At 43.4% G+C, this 22,699-nt stretch overlaps 1 protein-coding gene across 1 annotated transcript in view; it reads left to right on the top strand.

Annotated features, from left to right (window-relative positions):
• The window catches only part of LOC121368902, a 41,348-nt gene extending 19,516 nt beyond the window's left edge, over positions 1-21,832 (top strand). The window contains exons 6-9 of the mRNA XM_041493659.1: positions 14,216-14,320; positions 15,433-15,594; positions 18,222-18,445; positions 19,867-21,832. Coding sequence (XP_041349593.1) covers positions 14,216-14,320; positions 15,433-15,594; positions 18,222-18,445; positions 19,867-20,494 — 1,119 coding nt within the window. The 3' untranslated portion in view covers positions 20,495-21,832. The remainder of the gene's footprint in view (positions 1-14,215; positions 14,321-15,432; positions 15,595-18,221; positions 18,446-19,866) is intronic.
• The last annotated feature ends 867 nt before the right edge of the window (positions 21,833-22,699 follow it).

Consider the following 22,699-nt stretch of genomic DNA (forward strand, 5'->3'; position numbering starts at 1 on the left):
GAGGAAACCCGCTTTCGCCACTTCATGGGCTACCGTTTTCCATTAGCAGCAAGGGATCTTTTATATGCACCATCCCATAGAGAGGATGGCACATGCCACGGCCTTTGATGTACCAGTCGTGGTGCACTGGCTGGAATAAGTTAATAGATAACACCCACGTACTTTCCTTTCCTTGTACTTTTTTTTTTACTTCAGACTAATGTCGATAGAGACGTTGATTAAAAAAAATATTCACAGAAAAAACAACAGCAACAACATTGTTAGTAACATTTAAGCACTGACATGGTATTAATTGCAAAATTAGCGAAATAGATTAATAATTGTAAGTAGTGACAGACGCTGCCGGCTATTCAATTAAAACCGCCATCTTTCAGATGATCATATTGAATACAACTGGTGTCGTATTGGTAAACATTATAATGACGTGATTATATGTTTTCCTTTCTACCGACATTAAAATTAATGTTGTCTTAATAGCCGGCAGCAGCCAAAATGCCCATCTGTTAAATTAAAACTATGAATATTATTGATAAATGTCATATCAGTAAAAAAAATGGTATATGTTTGTGCAGGATTTCCTCTGGTCATATCTGATGAAAATGTTAATACATGTACATTACTGGGGGTGGGGGCTAAAATTTAGCTGTGTGTACTGAAATTTCTTGTATGTAATAGAGGAACGGAATGTGAGAATGCTCCTACGTGATGAGATGCATATATACATCGGGTTTTCGGGTCCCAACTAACATCCAACGACTGGTATATCAAAATTCTTTGGTGTGCACTATCCTGTGTGTTGAAAAATGCTTGCTGTTATTTGATAAGAGTTGCTTGTGTGGGGTTTCGTTTTTAGACTATCTAAAATAATCAGTCAGAAGTATGATTAAATTAAGCTAGTGTGTAAACAACAAACACTGTTGTTTTTGTGGTACAAGTTGTGTGTACCACATTATACAATAATGTTGTTCATGTAACATTTCTGCCATTGTTTAAACGTACATTAACATATATAGGTATGATAATCCACCTGCCCATTAATGTATTTCTCATGTAACAGTAAACCATCGTCTTTTTGCCAAACGATTATATGCTGGTCCTAAATGGCGATCAGTTTGTAATGAAGGAAGAAAGAAAGGAAATGTTTTATTTAACGACGCACTCAACACATTTTATTTACGGTTATATGGCGTCAGACATATGGTTAAGGACCACACAGATATTGAGAGAGGAAACCCGCTGTCGCCACTTCATAGGCTACTCTTTTCGATTAGCAGCAAGGTATATTTTATATGCAACATCCCACAGACAGGATAGTAAGTTTGTAATGAATATATTGTGATATTATATAATATTTGACCAACAACAGATAAGAGCTATCTAAAAAGATATGATATTAAATAATTAAGAGAGTATATACGTGTTATGTTTGACGACCAAAACGGATGAAATCTACTTGTTTCTCAAAAACATTGCTTTGATCATATATTGGACTACTACTAAAATGTCTCCATTTTTAAATCCTGTAACTGTGTGGCAAGACATCCTGAAAACAACAACACTCCCACCAAAAAAAAAAAAAAAAAAAAAAAAAAAATTAAACAAAAACAAAACCAAAAAAACCCCAACAAAACGAAACAAATCTCACAAAAAACAACACACACAAACAAAACAAAACAACAAACACACATAGACACACGCACACACCCACACAATGTGCAAAGTTGTCGTTTTACATCGACACATGTAGAGATACTTTGTCAGACATCATTTTCCTTAATTTTTAACAAATAATATACTATAACGGGATATAAAAGTAGGCATTCTGTTAAACGATTTTATCAGAAAATTAGTTTCATTCGTTGGAGCATCTGTGTGTAGGCAACTATGCGTCAAATTTTATTTCCAAGTATTTATACACAACTGGACGGGTACAGTTACAGCGAGATATCACGTAACGGGCCTGGACGGGTACAACCTTTGGCCTCGCTTGTGCCTGGGTCCGGAAATGAAAAGGGTCGTGGGGACTGTGTATCACATGCTGACACCTGACCAGTGATGCGATATTCTTAATCACACTGAGGTTCTTATTCGAACGTTTTCACATTCAATAAATACACAGTGGCTAACCAGCTGATAGTCGTATTATTTATTTCTATACAGTAATTCGGTAAATGGTTTTCACCCCTGATCAATTTTCTAACCATCATCTGTTGTGTATAAATCAGACGCATAGTTGATACACACAGAGTCCAACGAATGAAACTAATTTTCTGATAAAATCACGATGCCCTTTTCATTTCCGTATCCCAGGCACAAGCGAGGCCAGATTTGTTTCGTTTTTTTTTTTTTTTTTTTTTTTTTTTTTGTTGTACCCGTCCAGGCCCGTTACGTGATATCTCGCTGTAACTGTACCCGTCCTGGCCCGTTAGGTGATATCTCGCTGTAACTGTACCCGTCCAGGCCCGTTAGGTGATATCTCGCTGTAACTGTTCCTGGCCCGTTAGGTGATATCTCGCTGTAACTGTACCAGGTCCTGGCCCGTTAGGTGATATCTCGCTGTAACTGTACCAGGCCAGGCCCGTTAGGTGAGTATCGCGAGATGTAACTGTAACGGGCCACCCGATATCGAGGCCCGTTAGGTGATATCTCGCTGTAACTGTACCAGTCCTGGCCCGTTAGGTGATATCTCGCTGTAACTGTACCCGTCCAGGCCCGTTACGTGTCGCTGTAACTGTACCCGTCCTGGCCCGTTAGGTGATATCTCGCTAACTGTACCAGTCCGGGCCCGTTAGGTGATATCTCGCTGTAACTGTACCCGTCCTGGCCCGTTAGGTGATATCTCGCTGTAACTGTACCCGTCCTGGCCCGTTAGTGATATCTCGCCTGTACCCGTCCTGGCCCGTTAGGTGATATCTCGCTGTAACTGTACCCGTCCTGGCCCAGGATATCTCGCGTGTACCCGTCCTGGCCCGTTAGGTGATATCTCGCTGTAACTGTAACTGATACCTGTAACTGTCCTGGCCCGTTAGGTGATATCTCGCTGTAACTGTACCCGTCCTGGCCCGTTAAGTGATATCTCGCTGTAACTGTACCCGTCCTGGCCCGTTACGTGATATCTCGCTGTAAATGTACCCGTTCTGGCCGTTAGGTGATATCTCGCTGTAACTGTACCCGTCCTGTACAGTAACTGTACCAGTCCTGGCCCGTTAGGTGATATCTCGCTGTAACTGTACCAGGCCAGGCCCGTTAGGTGATATCTCGCTGTAACTGTACCCGTCCTGGCCCGTTAGGTGATATCTCGCTGTAACTGTACCAGTCCTGGCCCGTTAGGTGATATCTCGCTGTAACTGTACCCGTCCAGGCCCGTTAGGTGATATCTCGCTGTAACTGTACCAGTCCTGGCCCGTTAGGTGATATCTCGCTGTAACTGTAGGCCCCACTGTACCCGTCCAGGCCCGTTAGGTGATATCTCGCTGTAACTGTACCCGTCCTGGCCCGTTAGGTGATATCTCGCTGTAACTGTAGCCGTCCTGGCCCGTTAGGTGATATCTCGCTGTAACTGTAGCCGTCCTGGCCCGTTAGGATATCTCGCGTAACTTAGTCCGGGTTAGGTGATATAACTGTCGTCCTGGCCTGTAACTGTAACCCGTCCTGGCCCGTTAGGTGATATCTCGCTGTAACTGTACCCGGGCCTGGCCTGGCCCGTTAGGTGATATCTCGCGTACCAGTCCAGGCCCGTTAGGTGTATCTCGCAGTAACAGCCTGGCCCTGTGATACTGTAACCAGGCCAGGCCCGTTAGGTGATATCTCGCTGTAACTGTACCAGGCCAGGCCCGTTAGGTGATATCTCGCTGTAACTGTACCCGTCCAGGCCCGTTAGGTGATATCTCGCTGTAACTGTACCAGGCCTGGCCCGTTAGGTGATATCTCGCTGTAACTGTACCCGGCCAGGCCCGTTAGGTGATATCTCGCTGTAACTGTACCCGGCCTGGCCCGTTAGGTGATATCTCGCTGTAACTGTACCAGGCCTGGCCCGTTAGGTGATATCTCGCTGTAACTGTACCCGGCCAGGCCCGTTAGGTGATATCTCGCTGTAACTGTAACGTTAGGTGATATCTCGCTGTAACTGGCCTGGCCCGTTAGGTGATATCTCGCTGTAACTGTACCCGTCCAGGCCCGTTAGGTGATATCTCGCTGTAACTGTACCAGGCCAGGCCCGTTAGGTGATATCTCGCTGTAACTGTACCAGGCCAGGCCCGTTAGGTGATATCTCGCTGTAACTGTACCCGTCCTGGCCCGTTAGGTGATATCTCGCTGTAACTGTACCTGGCCCGTTAGGTGATATCTCCTGTAACGTTAGGTGATATCTCGCTGTAACTGTACCAGTCCAGGCCCGTTAGGTGATATCTCGCTGTAACTGTACCCGTCCTGGCCCGTTAGGTGATATCTCGCTGGTACCCGTCCTGGCCCGTTAGGTGATATCTCGCTGTAACGGGCCAGGTAGGTGATACTCGCTGTAACTGTACCCGTCCAGGCCCGTTAGGTGATATCTCGCTGTAACTGTACCCGTCCAGGCCCGTTAGGTGATATCTCGCTGTAACTGTACCAGTCCTGGCCCGTTAGGTGATATCTCGCTGTAACTGTACCAGGCCAGGCCCGTTAGGTGATATCTCGCTGTAACTGTACGGGCCCCTGGCCTGGCCCGTTACGTGATATCTCGCTGTAACTGTACCAGTCCAGGCCCGTTAGGTGATATCTCGCTGTAACTGTACCAGTCCAGGCCCGTTAGGTGATATCTCGCTGTAACTGTCCAGGCCCAGGATATCTCCTGTAAGGCCCGTTAGGTGATATCTCGCTGTAACTGTACCAGTCCAGGCCCGTTAGGTGATATCTCGCTGTAACTGTACCAGGCCAGGCCCGTTAGGTGATATCTCGCTGTAAACTGTAGGCCCGTTAGGTGATATCTCCTGTGGTACCAGTCCTGGCCCGTTAGGTGATATCTCGCTGTAACTGTACCGTCCTGGCCCGTTAGGTGATATCTCGCTGTAACTGTACCAGTCCTGGCCCGTTAGGTGATATCTCGCTGTAATACCTAGGTGATATCTCGCTGTAACTGTACCTGGTCCTGGCCCGTTAGGTGATATCTCGCTGTAACTGTACCAGTCCGGGCCCGTTAGGTGATATCTCGCTGTAACTGTACCCGTCCTGGCCCGTTAGGTGATATCTCGCTGTAACTGTACCCGTCCAGGCCCAGCGTGATATCTCGCTGTAACTGTACCAGTCCTGGCCCGTTAGGTGATATCTCGCTGTAACTGTAGGCCAGGCCCGTTAGGGCCCGTTAGGTGATATCTCGCTGTAACTGTACCCGTCCTGGCCCGTTAGGTGATATCTCGCTGTAACTGTACCAGGCCAGGCCCTGTGATATCTCGCTGTTACCACCTGGCCCGTTATGTGATATCTCGCTGTAACTGTACCCGTCCAGGCCCGTTAGGTGATATCTCGCTGTAACTGTACCAGTCCTGGCCCGTTAGGTGATATCTCGCTGTAACTGTACCAGGCCAGGCCCGTTAGGTGATATCTCGCTGTAACTGTAAGGTGATATCTCGCTGTAACCCGTCCAGGCCCGTTAGGTGATATCTCGCTGTAACTGTACCCGTCCTGGCCCGTTATGTGATATCTCGCTGTAACTGTACCCGTCCTGGCCCGTTAGGTGATATCTCGCTGTAACTGTACCCGTCCTGATATCCCGTTAGGCCCGTTAGTGATATCTCGCTGTAACTGTACCCGTCCTGGCCCGTTAGGTGATATCTCGCTGTAACTGTACCCGTCCTGGCCCGTTAGGTGATATCTCGCTGTAACTGTACCAGTCCTGGCCCGTTAGGTGATATCTCGCTGTAACTGTACCCGTCCTGGCCCGTTAGGTGATATCTCGCTGTAACTGTACCCGTCCTGGCCCGTTAGGTGATATCTCGCTGTAACTGTACCCGTCCTGGCCCGTTAGGTGATATCTCGCTGTAACTGTACCAGTCCAGGCCCGTTAGGTGATATCTCGCTGTAACTGTACCCGTCCAGGCCCGTTAGGTGATATCTCGCTGTAACTGTACCCGTCCTGGCCCGTTAGGTGATATCTCGCTGTAACTGTACCCGTCCTGGCCCGTTAGGTGATATATCTCGCGTTGTGATAACTGTGTACCCGTCCTGGCCCGTTAGGTGATATCTCGCTGTAACTGTACCCGTCCAGGCCCGTTAGGTGATATCTCGCTGTAACTGTACCCGTCCTGGCCCGTTAGGTGATATCTCGCTGTAACTGTACCCGTCCTGGCCCGTTAGGTGATATCTCGCTGTAACTGTACCCGTCCAGGCCCGTTAGGTGATATCTCGCTGTAACTGTACCAGTCCAGGCCCGTTAGGTGATATCTCGCTGTAACTGTACCCGTCCTGGCCCGTTAGGTGATATCTCGCTGTAACCGTACCAGTCCTGGCCCGTTAGGTGATATCTCGCTGTAACTGTACCAGCCCAGGCCCGTTAGGTGATATCTCGCTGTAACTGTACCAGTCCAGGCCCGTTAGGTGATATCTCGCTGTAACTGTACCAGGCCAGGCCCGTTAGGTGATATCTCGCTGTAACTGTACCCGTCCTGGCCCGTTAGGTGATATCTCGCTGTAACCGTACCCGTCCTGGCCCGTTAGGTGATATCTCGCTGTAACTGTACCCGTCCAGGCCCGTTAGGTGATATCTCGCTGTAACTGTACCCGTCCTGGCCCGTTAGGTGATATCTCGCTGTAACTGTACCCGTCCTGGCCCGTTAGGTGATATCTCGCTGTAACTGTACCCGTCCAGGCCCGTTAGGTGATATCTCGCTGTAACTGTACCCGTCCTGGCCCGTTAGGTGATATCTCGCTGTAACTGTACCCGTCCTGGCCCGTTAGGTGATATCTCGCTGTAACTGTACCCGTCCTGGCCCGTTAGGTGATATCTCGCTGTAACTGTACCCGTCCTGGCCCGTTAGGTGATATCTCGCTGTAACTGTACCAGGCCCTGGCCCGTTAGGTGATATCTCGCTGTAACTGTACCCGTCCAGGCCCGTTAGGTGATATCTCGCTGTAACTGTACCCGTCCAGGCCCGTTAGGTGATATCTCGCTGTAACTGTACCAGGCCAGGCCCGTTAGGTGATATCTCGCTGTAACTGTACCCGTCCTGGCCCGTTAGGTGATATCTCGCTGTAACTGTACCCGTCCTGGCCCGTTAGGTGATATCTCGCTGTAACTGTACCAGGCCAGGCCCGTTAGGTGATATCTCGCTGTAACTGTACCCGTCCTGGCCCGTTAGGTGATATCTCGCTGTAACCGTACCCGTCCTGGCCCGTTAGGTGATATCTCGCTGTAACTGTACCAGGCCAGGCCCGTTAGGTGATATCTCGCTGTAACTGTACCCGTCCTGGCCCGTTAGGTGATATCTCGCTGTAACTGTACCCGTCCTGGCCCGTTAGGTGATATCTCGCTGTAACTGTACCCGTCCTGGCCCGTTAGGTGATATCTCGCTGTAACTGTACCCGTCCTGGCCCGTTAGGTGATATCTCGCTGTAACTGTAGCCGTCCTGGCCCGTTACGTGATATCTCGCTGTAACTGTACCCGTCCTGGCCCGTTAGGTGATATCTCGCTGTAACTGTACCCGTCCTGGCCCGTTAGGTGATATCTCGCTGTAACTGTACCCGTCCTGGCCCGTTAGGTGATATCTCGCAGTAACTGTACCAGGCCAGTAACTGTACCAGGCCAGGCCCGTTAGGTGATATCTCGCAGTAACTGTACCAGGCCAGGCCCGTTAGGTGATATCTCGCTGTAACTGTACCAGGCCAGGCCCGTTAGGTGATATCTCGCTGTAACTGTACCAGGCCAGGCCCGTTAGGTGATATCTCGCTGTAACTGTACCAGGCCAGGCCCGTTAGGTGATATCTCGCTGTAACTGTACCAGGCCAGGCCCGTTAGGTGATATCTCGCTGTAACTGTACCAGGCCAGGCCCGTTAGGTGATATCTCGCTGTAACTGTACCAGGCCAGGCCCGTTAGGTGATATCTCGCTGTAACTGTACCAGGCCAGGCCCGTTAGGTGATATCTCGCTGTAACTGTACCAGGCCAGGCCCGTTAGGTGATATCTCGCTGTAACTGTACCAGGCCAGGCCCGTTAGGTGATATCTCGCTGTAACTGTACCAGGCCAGGCCCGTTAGGTGATATCTCGCTGTAACTGTACCCGTCCTGGCCCGTTAGGTGATATCTCGCTGTAACTGTACCAGTCCAGGCCCGTTAGGTGATATCTCGCTGTAACTGTACCAGGCCAGGCCCGTTAGGTGATATCTCGCTGTAACTGTACCAGGCCAGGCCCGTTAGGTGATATCTCGCTGTAACTGTACCCGTCCAGGCCCGTTAGGTGATATCTCGTGATATCTCCTGGCCCGTTAGGTGATATCTCGCTGTAACTGTACCCGTCCTGGCCCGTTAGGTGATATCTCGCTGTAACTGTACCAGGCCAGGCCCGTTAGGTGATATCTCGCTGTAACTGTACCAGTCCAGGCCCGTTAGGTGATATCTCGCTGTAACTGTACCAGGCCAGGCCCGTTAGGTGATATCTGTACTGTACCCGTCCTGGCCCGTTAGGTGATATCTCGCTGTAACTGTACCGTCCTGGCCCGTTAGGTGATATCTCGCTGTAACTGTACCAGGCCTGGCCCGTGATATCTCGTGATACCTCGTTAGGTGATAACGCTGTAACTGTACCCGTCCTGGCCCGTTAGGTGATATGTAACGCCCGTCCTGGCCCGTTACCCTCGCTGTAATGTACCCCCTGGCCCGTTAGGTGATATCTCGCTGTAACTGTACCAGTCTATATATACCAGGCCAGGCCCGTTAGGTGATATCTCGCTGTAACTGTACCCGTAAATAAAATGTTTTGAGTGCGTCGTTAGGTGATAAAACATGTCTTTCTTTTTACATTCCCCACCCCCACCCCCACCCCCCCCACCAAATGTACCTGATGCGCACAATGCAACATAAAATTCCGAATATGTTCCTGTGTGTGTTTAACTTCATTTACTGTCCAACTCTTCTTCCCAGTTCTTGTCTCCCTGTGACCTACATGTACTATACTCATATTCATACTATGGTCATACATCTGTTGATTCCCGTCAGCTATGGTCGCTTCCCGCATTGTTACATTGTAAAATGTTACTTTACTGACTTGTGCTATTTATATTTCTGAATTTGTATATTGATTCAGTCACCACTAGCCGTTGTATTCGTTGACTGATTGATTGATTCATTCACATTATTACAAGACAAGGGGTAGAATCTAGCTCAGTCTGTAAACAGCTCATATGAGGTGCTTTAGTCACAGGTTCGAACCTCCTCGATGGACCCATTCACTAATTGGGTTTTTCCTTTTCAACCAGTTTCCCACGACTGGCATATCTAAACCCGTGGTGTATGATATCATGTCTGTGGGACAGTGCATATAAAATATCCCTCGCTGCTAAGGGGGAAATGTAGCGGTCAAAATGACCAAATGTTTGACATCCAATAGCCGATGATTAATGAATCAATGTGCTCTAGTGGTGTTGTTAAACAAAACAAATATTAACTTCATCACAAGACATATACCGTGGGCAATAAATGTTTAGATGGGTATTGTGATGAATGTTTTAGGTCGCTTATGACCATCTGATACGAACCTAACAAGAATAATCTGGATTACAGCAAATTACAGGAATTTGAACTTTAAAAATGGCTGAAATCGTAAGGCCAGTCATCATGGAATTAGGCATTTAATGCCTCATCGCATCAACTTGCATGTTGTTTTGCACTGCACTACGAGATCGTAAAGTTGCGAGTGTTTAGTGGCTGATTTTACTAGTGGCAGATAACGAGATACATATTATCGCATACTATTGTCAATTTGTCACTGCATTCCAAGAGTCGTGTCGCTGGTAACTTTTGTCAAGACTGTATAGGCCATGTGTCGAAAGATACAAGATAAAATGTCATTAAGAGCAATATTTATTAAATGTGAGACTATTTTACACACACGCTGAACAAACCATAACACACGACCGGTGCCAGCACCACGTTACGCCGTTTCATGGTGGAATTCAATTTGTCCCTCCAGTACGTGATGCACTAAGGAAAACAAAATGTCGAGTTATCAGCGATTCATGCCGGCAAATGATTTTGAACAGTTGTTGTAAAAGAAGAATAAGATGAAAGGCGGTGAGCTGTTCAAGAAGTACAATGCTGTAAATATTTCCCGTGAAGTCAGAGAGTGCGAGTGTTGCCGAGATTACGACCACACGAGTGTATAATTTAGAATCCTCTATAGACACCTGTCAAATGCATCGATGGTCCGCATTCCGATGTCAAAGGTTGTGCCAGATATTAACCATTTATCAACTCAACTGTCCCGAGTCCCAGTTCAGTTATTGATCCAAGGTGTCGGAGAGACGAACAGATAGTAAAGGCTATTAAAAATATGATAAGTTGGGTGTTGGAAGTACTAGCGTTACCGGAGAGGGGGTGGGTGGATATGTAGAGTAGGGGACGTAATTTAAGCGGCTGTAACACCCCTTTACTGGTTGCTCCCCCCAATATCAAGACGGCAGATTGAAAAAACAACAACAACAACAACACACACACACACACACACACACACACACACACACACACACTACTATCTTATTGGTGTGTGTGTGTGGGGGGGGGGAGGGGTTGGGGGCGTAGCCCAGTGGCTCATTGGGTTATTTCTCATTCCAGCAGTGCACCATGACTGTTATATCAAAGACCGTGGTATGTGCTATCCTGTCTGTGGGATGGTGCATATAAAAGAGCCCTTGCTACTAATGGAAAAAGAAAAAAAAATAGGGCTCGTCGAAACCCAGGGGCGCAATGAAAGTGAAGGCCGGCCCTCGTCGGGTCGGCCACTCGGTGGGATCCCCCGTCCCTCGTTCGGCGCGGGGGCGCACCACCGGCCCGTCTCGTCCCGCACACGTCGGTGAGGCGGAGCAAGAGCGCATACGTTGGGACCCCCCAATAGCCGATGATAAATTAATCAATGTGCTCCAGTGGTGTCGTTAAACAAAACAAACTTTATCTTTTAATTTTCTTGATGCCTGATGAATTCTATATCATCTTTCAGGTTTGGCATGGTCAGGTGCAATCTCAAGGCATTATGTTTTTCTCTCTCATGGTGTGTTTTACATTCAAATATGTTATCAAAGGCGAACCTAAGCAATATTTTAGGAAGTGAACGTAAGGCAAAATGGCACGTAGACCAACTCCAGCAAAGGACACACCATTTAAAGATTGGCATTCATGAAATGAAAATATTATTGTTCACAAAAGGAGGAAGTTGAATCTTTGTAGATCTACGCCTTTGGATTAGCCCTTGATCATGTCAAAGATTGGAGGAATTTGATTTTAGTCCTTGGCTTATGAAACAGCTGCCAGTTTGTAGAGCAGCTGCAACCTTGATATATTAGTACGGGGCTGATCGGTACATTAGAAATCACCACTTGGGTGGTGTGTGCAGAAGCGTTAAGAACCATCACAATTAACTACATAGGAATGTCAAAACTGTGCAGATGTCTTACAGTAAACCAAACATCAAAATATTTTTGTTTTTTTAACGGCACTTCTTAAAGACCTTGATTAATTAATCATCGGCTATTGGGTATCAAACATTTGGTGATATTGATGCACAGACTTCAGAGGAAATCCTCTGCATTTTTTTCATCAACAGCAAACGATCTTTTATATGCACTTTCCCATAGACATGGCAGTACATACACCAGCCTATTATACACAATCGCGGAAAACCCCAATGGTTTCTTACAACCCAAGCACCACAATGGAATGCTCTCCCGACTAAGCGTCGACCCCCCCCCCCCCCCCTCCCCCCGGTGTAAATCAATGCTCATGACAGCTGTAATAATATTATGGTCTGTCCCATCTTGTACATTGTAATTGTTTGCAGCTGTGACATTTCCATTGCCATTTCATATATTGCTGATGTCTTCCACCTCGGCTTCTATTCCACAGTTCGTGTTTTATTGCGGTTATCTGAGAGTAGACTAGGTGTTTGTTTTTTTAAAGTAATAGTAGAGAAACATATTTTAAAATCTCAATTACTACAAAAATAAAAGCCAAGGGTTAATTGATCAAGGTGAAATACATACACAGTTGTTGATGGGCGTTTAGCGGCTATTGGGTGTCAAATAAAGGCCGTAAAAACAGTATGTGGGTAGGGGGGGGGGGGCTATGACCACACTTGAGGACGGGAAAATACGGTAATTTGTTGTCCTACTCCATATAAATAACAGTAAAAATATGTCTTGTGTACCCCCCTCCCCCCCCCCATTACAGACTGCCCCCACTCTAGATATCAGTCCTACGGGCATATTTGTAGTGTGGGGGGGGGGGGGGGGGGGGGCGGGGTGCATGGCCGATTTCTGCCCGAAGTCAACGAATCTGTATGACAACATGTAGTCGTATTAGCAATACTGCCAAACAGCTAAATAGGGTTGGAAACGAATAACTAAGCATTTTCAGATGGATTACAACTAATAATGTGGGTAGAATTATGGAATTACATGGTAAAAAGAGTTCAGACCAGCTCATTTTGCCCGAATTTCTCTATCATTTTTGCCCGAATTTGATGATTTGCTCCAACACTGGGGGTTGGGGTGGGGGCAGTGACCCCCCCCCCCCCCGTCTCGTACACTTATGCCCTGAGATAAGCAAATTCGGTCAAATGGTAATCTCTGTATATGTTTAAAATACTTGTAATAAACACTTTACCAATGAAATAACTAAAACGGTGTTGGAAACATTTTGGTTTTATTCACAACTACTTCACATTGGAGTGCTCAGCCAAATGACAAGGAACTAACATTGATAGCGTTAGACTAGTAAACGATAACACTATTCGAGTGTTAATACAAACGATATGCCATATTTGTGGATTACTCTTATCTGCGTCTATATAGACTTGTAGCTCTGTTTATACGGCTGGCCATTACGTGAGATTGAATACGCATCAATGGTGCATGTACGTTTGTCTGTAGGTCATACGGTTTTGAGTCGCATGCCATTCGCGCTACGCAGATTCCCATTATTAATTTTACACACTGTAAAGTGGCCTGTCAAAAGACAAGTATCATAACGCTGTAAGATATGGGTTGGTATTAAAACAATAACAGAATCGCATATACACATGTATACGGATAACACGTTTTGGTGAGTTCTTTCATTATTCTTTCTTTTAATATTTTAATCCTGTAGATAATACTGAAACATGCTTGAAACATTTTAAATGTATTTTCCGGGGGAGCATGACCACAGTCTAGATCTCCTCCCCTCTCTCAATTTGAACTTTAATGTATGTGTAATTGTACGTGTTTGTATACATTGTGTGTGTATGTATTATTAATGTATTTACTGTCAACCATCTTGTCACGTGTACATAACAAACTGTTTATGTATATATTCGTCCTATGCTGTTGTGCAACGGCCCGAGTGTTAATAAAGTCTTGTCTTGTCAATGAGACATCGACTCTTGGAGAATTTTATTGCAGCGATATCGATTATTCTTCAACAGTATTTCTCTCTCTTTTTCCTTACAAATATAGATATGCATTAGTATGAACTTGTGTGCTTTATTGTATATTATAGTCTCTCAATACCACATAACAGTATATGGGGCGGGGCGTAGCCCATTGATGCGCGGTCGTTCTAGGATCGATCCCTGTCGGTGAGCTATCCTGTCTGTGGGATGGTGCATATTAAAGATCCTTTGCTACTAATGGAAACATGTGGCGGGTTTCCTCATTAAGACTATATGTCAAAATTACCAAATGTTTGACATCCAGTAGCCGATGATTAATAAATCAATGTACTTTGGTGGTGTCACAGAATGAACTTAACTTTAATAGTAATTTGTGTGTTTTATTGTATATTATAGTTTATCAATACCATATAACGGTATGTGTTTTAATGGTATATTTTGTATTTTCTGCTATGTTTATACTTGTCTGTCTGTCTATCTATCTATCTGTCTATCTATCTATCTACCTACCTATATGTATGTCTGTCTGTCTATCTATCGATCTATCAATCTATCTACCTATCTATCTACCTATCACGTGGTATCATTATTTTTGTCTCCACACAGATTCCTGGTTCTAACGGTCGGACCAGTACCGCGAGTGATCGATCGCGACCCGCCACCGACTTCAGCATGATCAGCACGAGTCACGTGCACGCCAACTTGGACGAGGTAACGCTTGCTAGACTGCTTTTTACGCTACACATTAAACCGAATGACCACTTCGGGAACCAGTCAAAATAGTTTGCAAACGTTTAGCGAATAACAGCCGGCTGAACACAAACATGTCGATATTTATATTTTATTAATGGCTATGCAAATAGACTGAAGCCTGAATGTATCAGTTGCGTTCTGAACATAATATTTTTTATTGTTGTTGGTTGGAATAGTAACTAAGTTTATATTTAATAGCAAAACTACCCACAAACTTTGACTGTTAAACATAGATTTTAATTAGTTCAATATTTATTTATTTAGAAATACATAACGAACAACACAATATTTACACTGAATGGTCCCCAGTATTTAATAACTATTAGGTGTCACTGTTGAGTGTGTTCCATATAAAACTTAATAAGCAGAGCCCAAAGTACTTTTGTGTCAAAGGTCACACTTTTATTTTTTTTCCTAGCCACTTAACTATAATTTACACACAGTGGTCTTAGTAGTACCCATTGGATTATCTGTTCTATTGGCTCTATTAAAAATATCACACCTACATGTGAATCGTCCAGTGTATGTTTGTTCCAAATTCATGCATTTAGTTTGCTTTAAAATGCATTAACGTTAGCTTGGGGCGGGATGAAGCTCAGTCGGTAGAGCGCTTGCGTGAGTTACTTTGGTAGCAGGATCGAACCTCCTCGGTGGACCCGTACTAAGATTACCCCCCCCCCCCCGTTCCAGTATATTGAAAAGACCTTGTCATGTGATGTGCTGTCTGGGGGAAAATGCATACAAATATCCCTTGTTGATAATGGAAAAACATGTAAAGAGTTAGAATTACCAAATGTTTGACATCGAGTAATCGATGATTAATGAATCAATATGCTATAGTGGTGTGTTTTTGTAAACCATATTTATTTAAATAAATGAAGTGGATCAGCAAACAGATGACAAGTCTATATAAATCTCTCCACTAGATGATGTTACATACTGCATACATTTAAATGAATGGCGTTGTTAAACAAAACTAACTTTTTAACTTTAACTTTATCCTCGCCTCCCATTATATGTTTTCGATATCCAGTAAGATATTCCACATTTGACACCCTTCTTTATTACAGAAGGATAGCAAATCAACAAAAAGCAGACCCGACAGCGGGGTCGTTGTGACGTCATCGTCTGCTAGCTATTCGAGTTCTGAGGCTGCGCGAGAAGACATTGACGTCTGCGCAGATACATCATGGATAACAGCCTCGCTAGATATGTTAGATAGCATACTACAGGTAAAGTGAATACAGAATTAAAATATATAAAGCATATCACACACACATTATGGATAACAGCCTCGCTGGATATGTTAGATATCATACTACAACAGTTAGAGTGAATATATAGAATATCATATTACTGCGTTTTGATATCGTGGATATTTAGCAAGGATTAAATAACAGTATAACAGGCGATCTGTTAAAACTCTCTCTGGGTGGGAGCCAGTACTGGGATGTGAACCCAGTACCTACCAGTCTTAAATTCGATGTCCTGTGTACTGTATATGTAGTGCTATGGTGAAAGAAACTTTTGACTATCTGTAATACAGTTCTAGAAAGCGACCTACTTCTATTCCATTTGCAGTCGTCCTAAATACTCGGGTAATGTCGTGTTTAAAATCGGCCTCAGTGGCATAGTAGACTTTTAAAGGCTGGCAGGTACTGGGCTTTGCATCCCAGTACCGGCTCCCACCAAGAACGACCCTTATCAACTGTGGATAGGTGTAAGACCACTACGCCGAATTCTCTCTCATTAACCACTAACAGAGTCATGGACAGAAAGTCCACATAGCTGATCTGTGTACCCTTGACAGCGTACTTGAACCTTAATTCAATATTAGCTGGAAAATAAGAATAAATGAAATGTGTTTAATGATTTTTCGTATTACTGCAGTTCGGCTTGAGATCCTCATTGATAAATTCCATGTGTAAGGTGTGGATTGGACATCACACGGCTGGTATCACACGGTGTAAGGCCGCCAAATAATTCAATAGTAAGCTAATCCAAATGTTGGATTTGTCGAGTGTCGCTTTCTAATCCCCACGATGGTCGACCAAACGAAATCCGGAACATCAATGAACCGTGTTCTCGCTAACCGTTTTACTATATGTCGTCCCGCACTCCCGTGAACTCGGCTCGGACGGTGAAGGAATGGCGGGGGAAGTTGATTCTTTCGCCTCAACGAGTAATCACAGACACGTCATTTTACTAGATAAATAGGTGTTGGAAATTGCAGACGACATGAAAACTTTATTACAGTTCCAAGTGCTCAGTTTCTCGCTCGTGCGTGTAAGTTACAGTTTAAAATGGCCTTGATGAGATTTACCCAGCTGCTAGTAATACCAGTTATGGGTTATGGCCTTCAACTGTGAGCGTCATGTTTACATTTGATGATTGCGTATTATGTCACAAAGCTGGTTTTAGGCTATGAGCCAAACCCCAACATTTTGGGTCAAGAAGGGTGATAATACTCAAAAGCTACCACTATTTTAATGTTATTACGTATTTTCCAACCCAAGATATGCATGCTTTGCTAAAAATTACTATGATCCTTATTCACCAAATGATATCGATAAACCCTATTGGCTCATGGACTATTTGTTTCCTTTAGAAATAAATCATACAATACGGAAGTTGTTATTAGATTTTGACAATGCTGTCAAAATGTTTATTACGAAGCTGCACAGTGCTAGAATACCTATGGTTATAAGCGAAGAGTCCGACTACAGCTGTTTGTAGAACCTGTCTTTCGGCTGTATTGATCCCTAGGATTTAATTTTCATTCCTCATTAGTTAGCTATTCTTATCGATTAGTAGCAAGGTGTCGTTTATATGATTTCCCCAGAGACAGGGCGGCACATACCACAACCTGTAATATACCAATGGTACCGTCTACAGCATTCGGGATTCCAAGTTGGTCACCCACACTGCTGACCTCGCTTAACGTCTTCATCGCGAGAGGCGGGATTTACCTCAGTCGGTTGAGTGCTTGCTTGAGGTGCTTGCGTCGCAGGATCGAACCACCTCGATGGATCCATTCAGCTCATTGGGTTTTTTCTCTCGTTCCAACCAGTGCACCACAACTGGACAAAGGCCGTGGTATGTGTTCTTCTGTCTGTAGGAAAGTGTATATAAAAGATCCCTTTCTGCATTAGAAAAAAATGTAGCGGGTTTCCTCTGTTGACTACGAGTCAGAATTACCAAATGTTTGACATCCAATAGCCGATGATTAATTAATCGATGTGCTTCAGTGGTATGATTAAACAAGACAAACTTTTTTCTTCATCGTGAGGACATGTGCAGTCATAATTTACCTTCTGTCAGTGCTATATTCCAAGAAAAGAACAAAGAGTGGAATAAAACACAGGATTCTATTGGACTTGCCAAGCAGAAGGAAATGTTATATTTACTGTTATATGGCGTCAGACATATGATTAAGGACCACACAGATATTAAGAGAGGAAACCCGCTGTCGCCACTTCATGGGTTTCTCTTTTCGATTAGCAGCAAGGGATCTTTTATTTGCGCCATCCCGCAAACAGGATAGTACATACCACAGCCTTTGTTACACCAGTTGTGGAGCACTGGCTGGAACGAGAAATAGCCCAACGGGAATCGATCTAAGATCGATCGCGCATCAGGCGAGCGCTGTACCACTGAGCTACATCCTGGACCCTTGCCAGGCAGAAGGGCTAGTAATGACTATAATTATGACTTCGTATGATAATCAGTTTATTGATTTACGTACAATGTGGTATGGATACTGTTTTATTGATCACATTAGATGGTTGTTTTTGTTTTAATGGTACCGCAGTGTCTACTATTTTAAATTTAATATACAAATCTATACACGTGTTTTTAGGTTCGAACTGAAGATCATACCAGCATAAAAAGTTTAACGGACGCCATCACCCGTTCATGCAGCAATGTTCAACTCAAAGTGCACGCCATCTACCGGTGGCTGGCCAGTCAGAGTCTCCGTTACTACTCCAAGGTAACCAGGAAAGGCAACTCTCCGACAGACAAAATGAAGACTCTTGCTGATGGGAAGACGTCATATTCTGTAGTCTTTCAGGAGCTGGCAAAGTATGTTCTATCCATTTCGTAGTTAATGTGCAGGTGTAACGTCAGGGCTCGTAATGGCGACCTGCGAAAAGCAGTCCATGTCTTAGACCAAGCAGGCGAAGCAGAAATGTCACCTGCTAAAACCATAAAAAATCGGCGGTCATTTTTTCAAGAGACAAAGTTACCTACGATTATCTCATCTGCTATTTAGCTGGAGATTCTGTTATATTTTAATTCTATAATGCTCTAAAATACACCTCAGAGGTCCTAACTTTTTATACACTATCCCAAACAAGATGCTGTCTTATTTGCAGCAGGCTATATTTGTTCTTAGTAGGATATTTTCTGCCCTGCTATTATGAACACACAACAGCAGACCATATTGTATTTCCTGTTGCAAGCCCTGAACTTCATCATAACATTGATTGTGTCTTACAAGTAACTATTAATAGAATCTATCACCATTGTGAGGTATAGATAAGGCTATTCCAACCCGAAGACAAAAACATTTTGTCCCGAGGGTTGGAATTGCCTTATATATATATATATATATATATATACCTCACAACGATGATTAATTCTTTTTCTTGTCCATTTAATTACAGTAACAAAACGTTAATTTTCTAAGCTACGGTCTGTTTATTGTAGAACAATTCGTATACATTTCACCTGCAAACTCATTTAATGATACGAGTAAAAATATTGTCCACCTTATGCAACGACATAAATATGTAATGTTAATTCACCAATAAATATAAAATAGAAAATATTAATTTGTTTAAATATTTTTAAAACACTGATACAACGTGAAATGGCAAACAGAATTTTAAAAACCATGAGTTATGACGTCAATCGTCGTAACACATGAGTTATGACGTCACGCGTATGTAGAAATCGTCTAGCCCTCGGGTCGGACAGATTTATCTAGCCCTAGGGTCAGACAGAGATTTCTAGCACCGTGCAAAAGCTGGATAACTCTGTCCAGTAGGCAAGAAAAATGTGTTTGATGTTGTGGATAGATTTGTATATTTTTGCAGAGGTGCTTCTGTATTAGCTTATTTTACTAAGTTGTTCTGCAATAAAATATTATAGTTTAGCATGGCAGTCGCCAAAAAGAAATCAAGGATGGAAATATGGATAATTTCATGATCAGCTGAATGTCCTTAGTTAACATGGCAATAGCAATAGTTGTCTTTTCACATCTTTAAATAAAAAAAAAAAAAAAATATAAAATACTCCCTCCCAAAAAACAAACCCAACAACAAAACCCCCCCACACCAAAACAAAACGACAACACAAGAAACAAAAAACAACAACAAAACAATCAAACAAACGCAGCGTTTTGTTTTCCAATTCCTACTGTCGAAAATCTTATTTAAAAAGTCAGTTATTAATTTGAAACATATTTAATAAGTAAATTTGAACAAATATATATTTTCCAGAACTGCTGGTTTGAAGTGTGAGAGAATAGAGGGTTTCGCGAAGACGAAAGACTACTTGCCCGGATCTTCGGTGAAGTCCGATTGCTTCCAGCATTCCTGGAACGCTGTCTTCATCGACGACCAGTACCGACTTCTCGACGTCCACTTCGCGTCTCTCCCGTACAAGTTTTTCACAGAACACTTCTTCATGACTCCGCCCGATGAATTCAGGCTGTCCCACTTCCCCAATGACAGGAGATGGTTGCTAATGAACCAGTCCATCTCGCTGGTGGATTTCGAAGACACCCTGAAGACCTGGCCCGCAATGTTCGCCTTCAACATCCGACCTCTCAGCATGAAGGCGACGATACGGACGTTTGACGGACGCCTTAGCATCACCGTCCTCTTGCAGAATGTCGCCGTCACTCCCCACCTGCAGTACGATGGACCCGGACCGTCCGTGGACAACGAAAGCCTGACTCATAAGATTGACACAGAAATCCGAAGCATGGACAGTGCAGAGACCTTTCATATGAAGCTTCCCCACGAAGGAGTGTACTACTTCACGCTGCTAGTTCACGACATCGAAGAGGGCGAGGATATTCCTGCATTCCAGTACAAACTGGTTTACAAGGACGAGTTGTTGTAGTTGCCTTAATACGTTTGCGTGCATGGACTTAATTACCGTTGAAGCATTTGTCATTAATGATATATCGGATGACCACAACATTGAAGAAGATGAAGACATTCCTCCATTCTAGTACAAACTGGTTTACAAGAGCAATCTGTTGTATTTGCTATGGTGGAATTAAAAAAGGGATGTTACTTTGCATGCACGAAGTTAATTACCGTTGAAGCATTTGTCATATACGATATATTGGAGAGGATGAGGACATTCCTCCATTCCAGTACAAACTGGTTTACAACGACGAGCTGCTGTAATTGCTTTAATTTGGTGTAATTAAAAAAAGGTTGCATTTGTGTGCCCGAACGTAATTTCCGTTTAAGCATTGGCGATTGTTTTGGTCTGTGATAATGACATATCAGACATAGCGGATGAGATCATTCCTCCATTCCAGTACAAACTATTTTACAAGGACGAGCTGTTATAGTTTCAATGATAGAATAAAAAACACAAAAACAACGGGATGTTGCATTTACGTACACGAACATAATTGCCATTTAAGATGGTAGTGCTGTGCTTGTGATGTTGGTGGCATCGTTGTGTTGAAAGAACTGTGGTAAACCATCTGGAATGATGTATACTAAGAAGTTCAGGAAATACGACAATTGTTCTCCAGTGTTCACGTTCAGGTTGAATTCCACAAGCAACTTTTTCAGGTCTGTGTCCATTCAAACTTCACGCATGTCCACCCTGGGAGGAAGCTTTGATATCTCCAGTCACTGCGTCGAGAACGGAGCAATCGGGCTAGGACATCGGGTTTCCATTTGTACAAACTTCAGTGTATGAAATATGAACAATCAAAATTAGGCTGTAACAAGTGATACTCTGTGACAGGTGAATGAGTTTGATGTGTATTTATTAAAACATGTTAGTGTATTGACATAGCTCAGAGAGTAGATATCATATAGAATGGATTATAAAACAAATATTTTACAGATAAATGAAGTATTACCCAGCTGATTCGGTCTTAGATTTTTGCCGTGAATCGGTCATTGAGAATCCTTATACAAAACTATATATTCTCTTTGGTATATATTTCCTTTTAGCCACCAGTAACACTATAAAACGGGTCCGTGGGAAATAACTGTGGACTAGTAGGGGATGAAGATACATTGAAACAACTTTCAATTAATGAAATTTGAAAGCTGTATAGGTTGTGGTACTATCCTGTTGTTATTTTAAACCATGTGGTTATTGTGTCTTTGACTTCTTTAGAAATAATTTAGTTTTTCACTTGTTTGATACAAGTGTGAACACACACACACACACACACACACACACCCCTCTCTCTCTCTCTCTCTCTCTCTCTCTCTCTCTCTCTCTCTCTCTCTCTCTCTCTATATATATATATATATATATATATATATATATAAATATATTGTATATATAAATAAACAAATACATAAATAAATATAATAAAATTGTAATATTTATGAAACATAAATAGAGAGACCAAGAATACTACATGAGTGACCCTTAAGCACCATTTTTCTTTCAACGAGTTGTTTTAAAATTTATCTAACGAGCGAAAGCGAGTTGGGTGCGTTTCTAAACAACGAGTTGTTCGATAAAAGGCATCTAACGGATACAAATGTGGTATTCTATTTCTTACATATCCTCAAAAACACTTAACTTGTGTTCTACAGGCAAGTAATTTTCAGGTTGTCTTGTACATCACAGAATGATCGATTTCGATCGTGCTCCTCTGTTTCATTAGATGCTATGACATTGGTGACCTGATCATTTCCTAGGATCAGCCAGATGTATGTCTTTAAAATGTTATCTCACATATGTGTGTTAACAGTATGTGTTAGCAAAGTTTACGAATGACCAACAGGTGTCTTTGAAAACAGTTATCGGCTGCAAACTCGCCGCTCATAAAATAATTCGGAAGTAACCCATCCATCTGAATTCTGGAATTGCCCTGTTCATATAAAATGCCTCACATCACAGTTCACTTCTTTTGTTTAGGGTCATAATTAGTTAGAACCAAACATATATATTTATAATAATAAAACACTTGTAAAACTTGAATCTCTCTCCAAGGTTTCTGTGTATGTTGAACAATGCATGGTTTTCCAATAGTTACGTGATTTGAAATGAAATAATGGCTGTGACATATTGATTGTACTTGTATTATACTATTACATGGCCTGCACCTGTATGCTA

Source organism: Gigantopelta aegis, chromosome 3, assembly GCF_016097555.1.
Source record: "Gigantopelta aegis isolate Gae_Host chromosome 3, Gae_host_genome, whole genome shotgun sequence".
Lineage (NCBI taxonomy): Eukaryota > Metazoa > Mollusca > Gastropoda > Neomphalida > Peltospiridae > Gigantopelta > Gigantopelta aegis.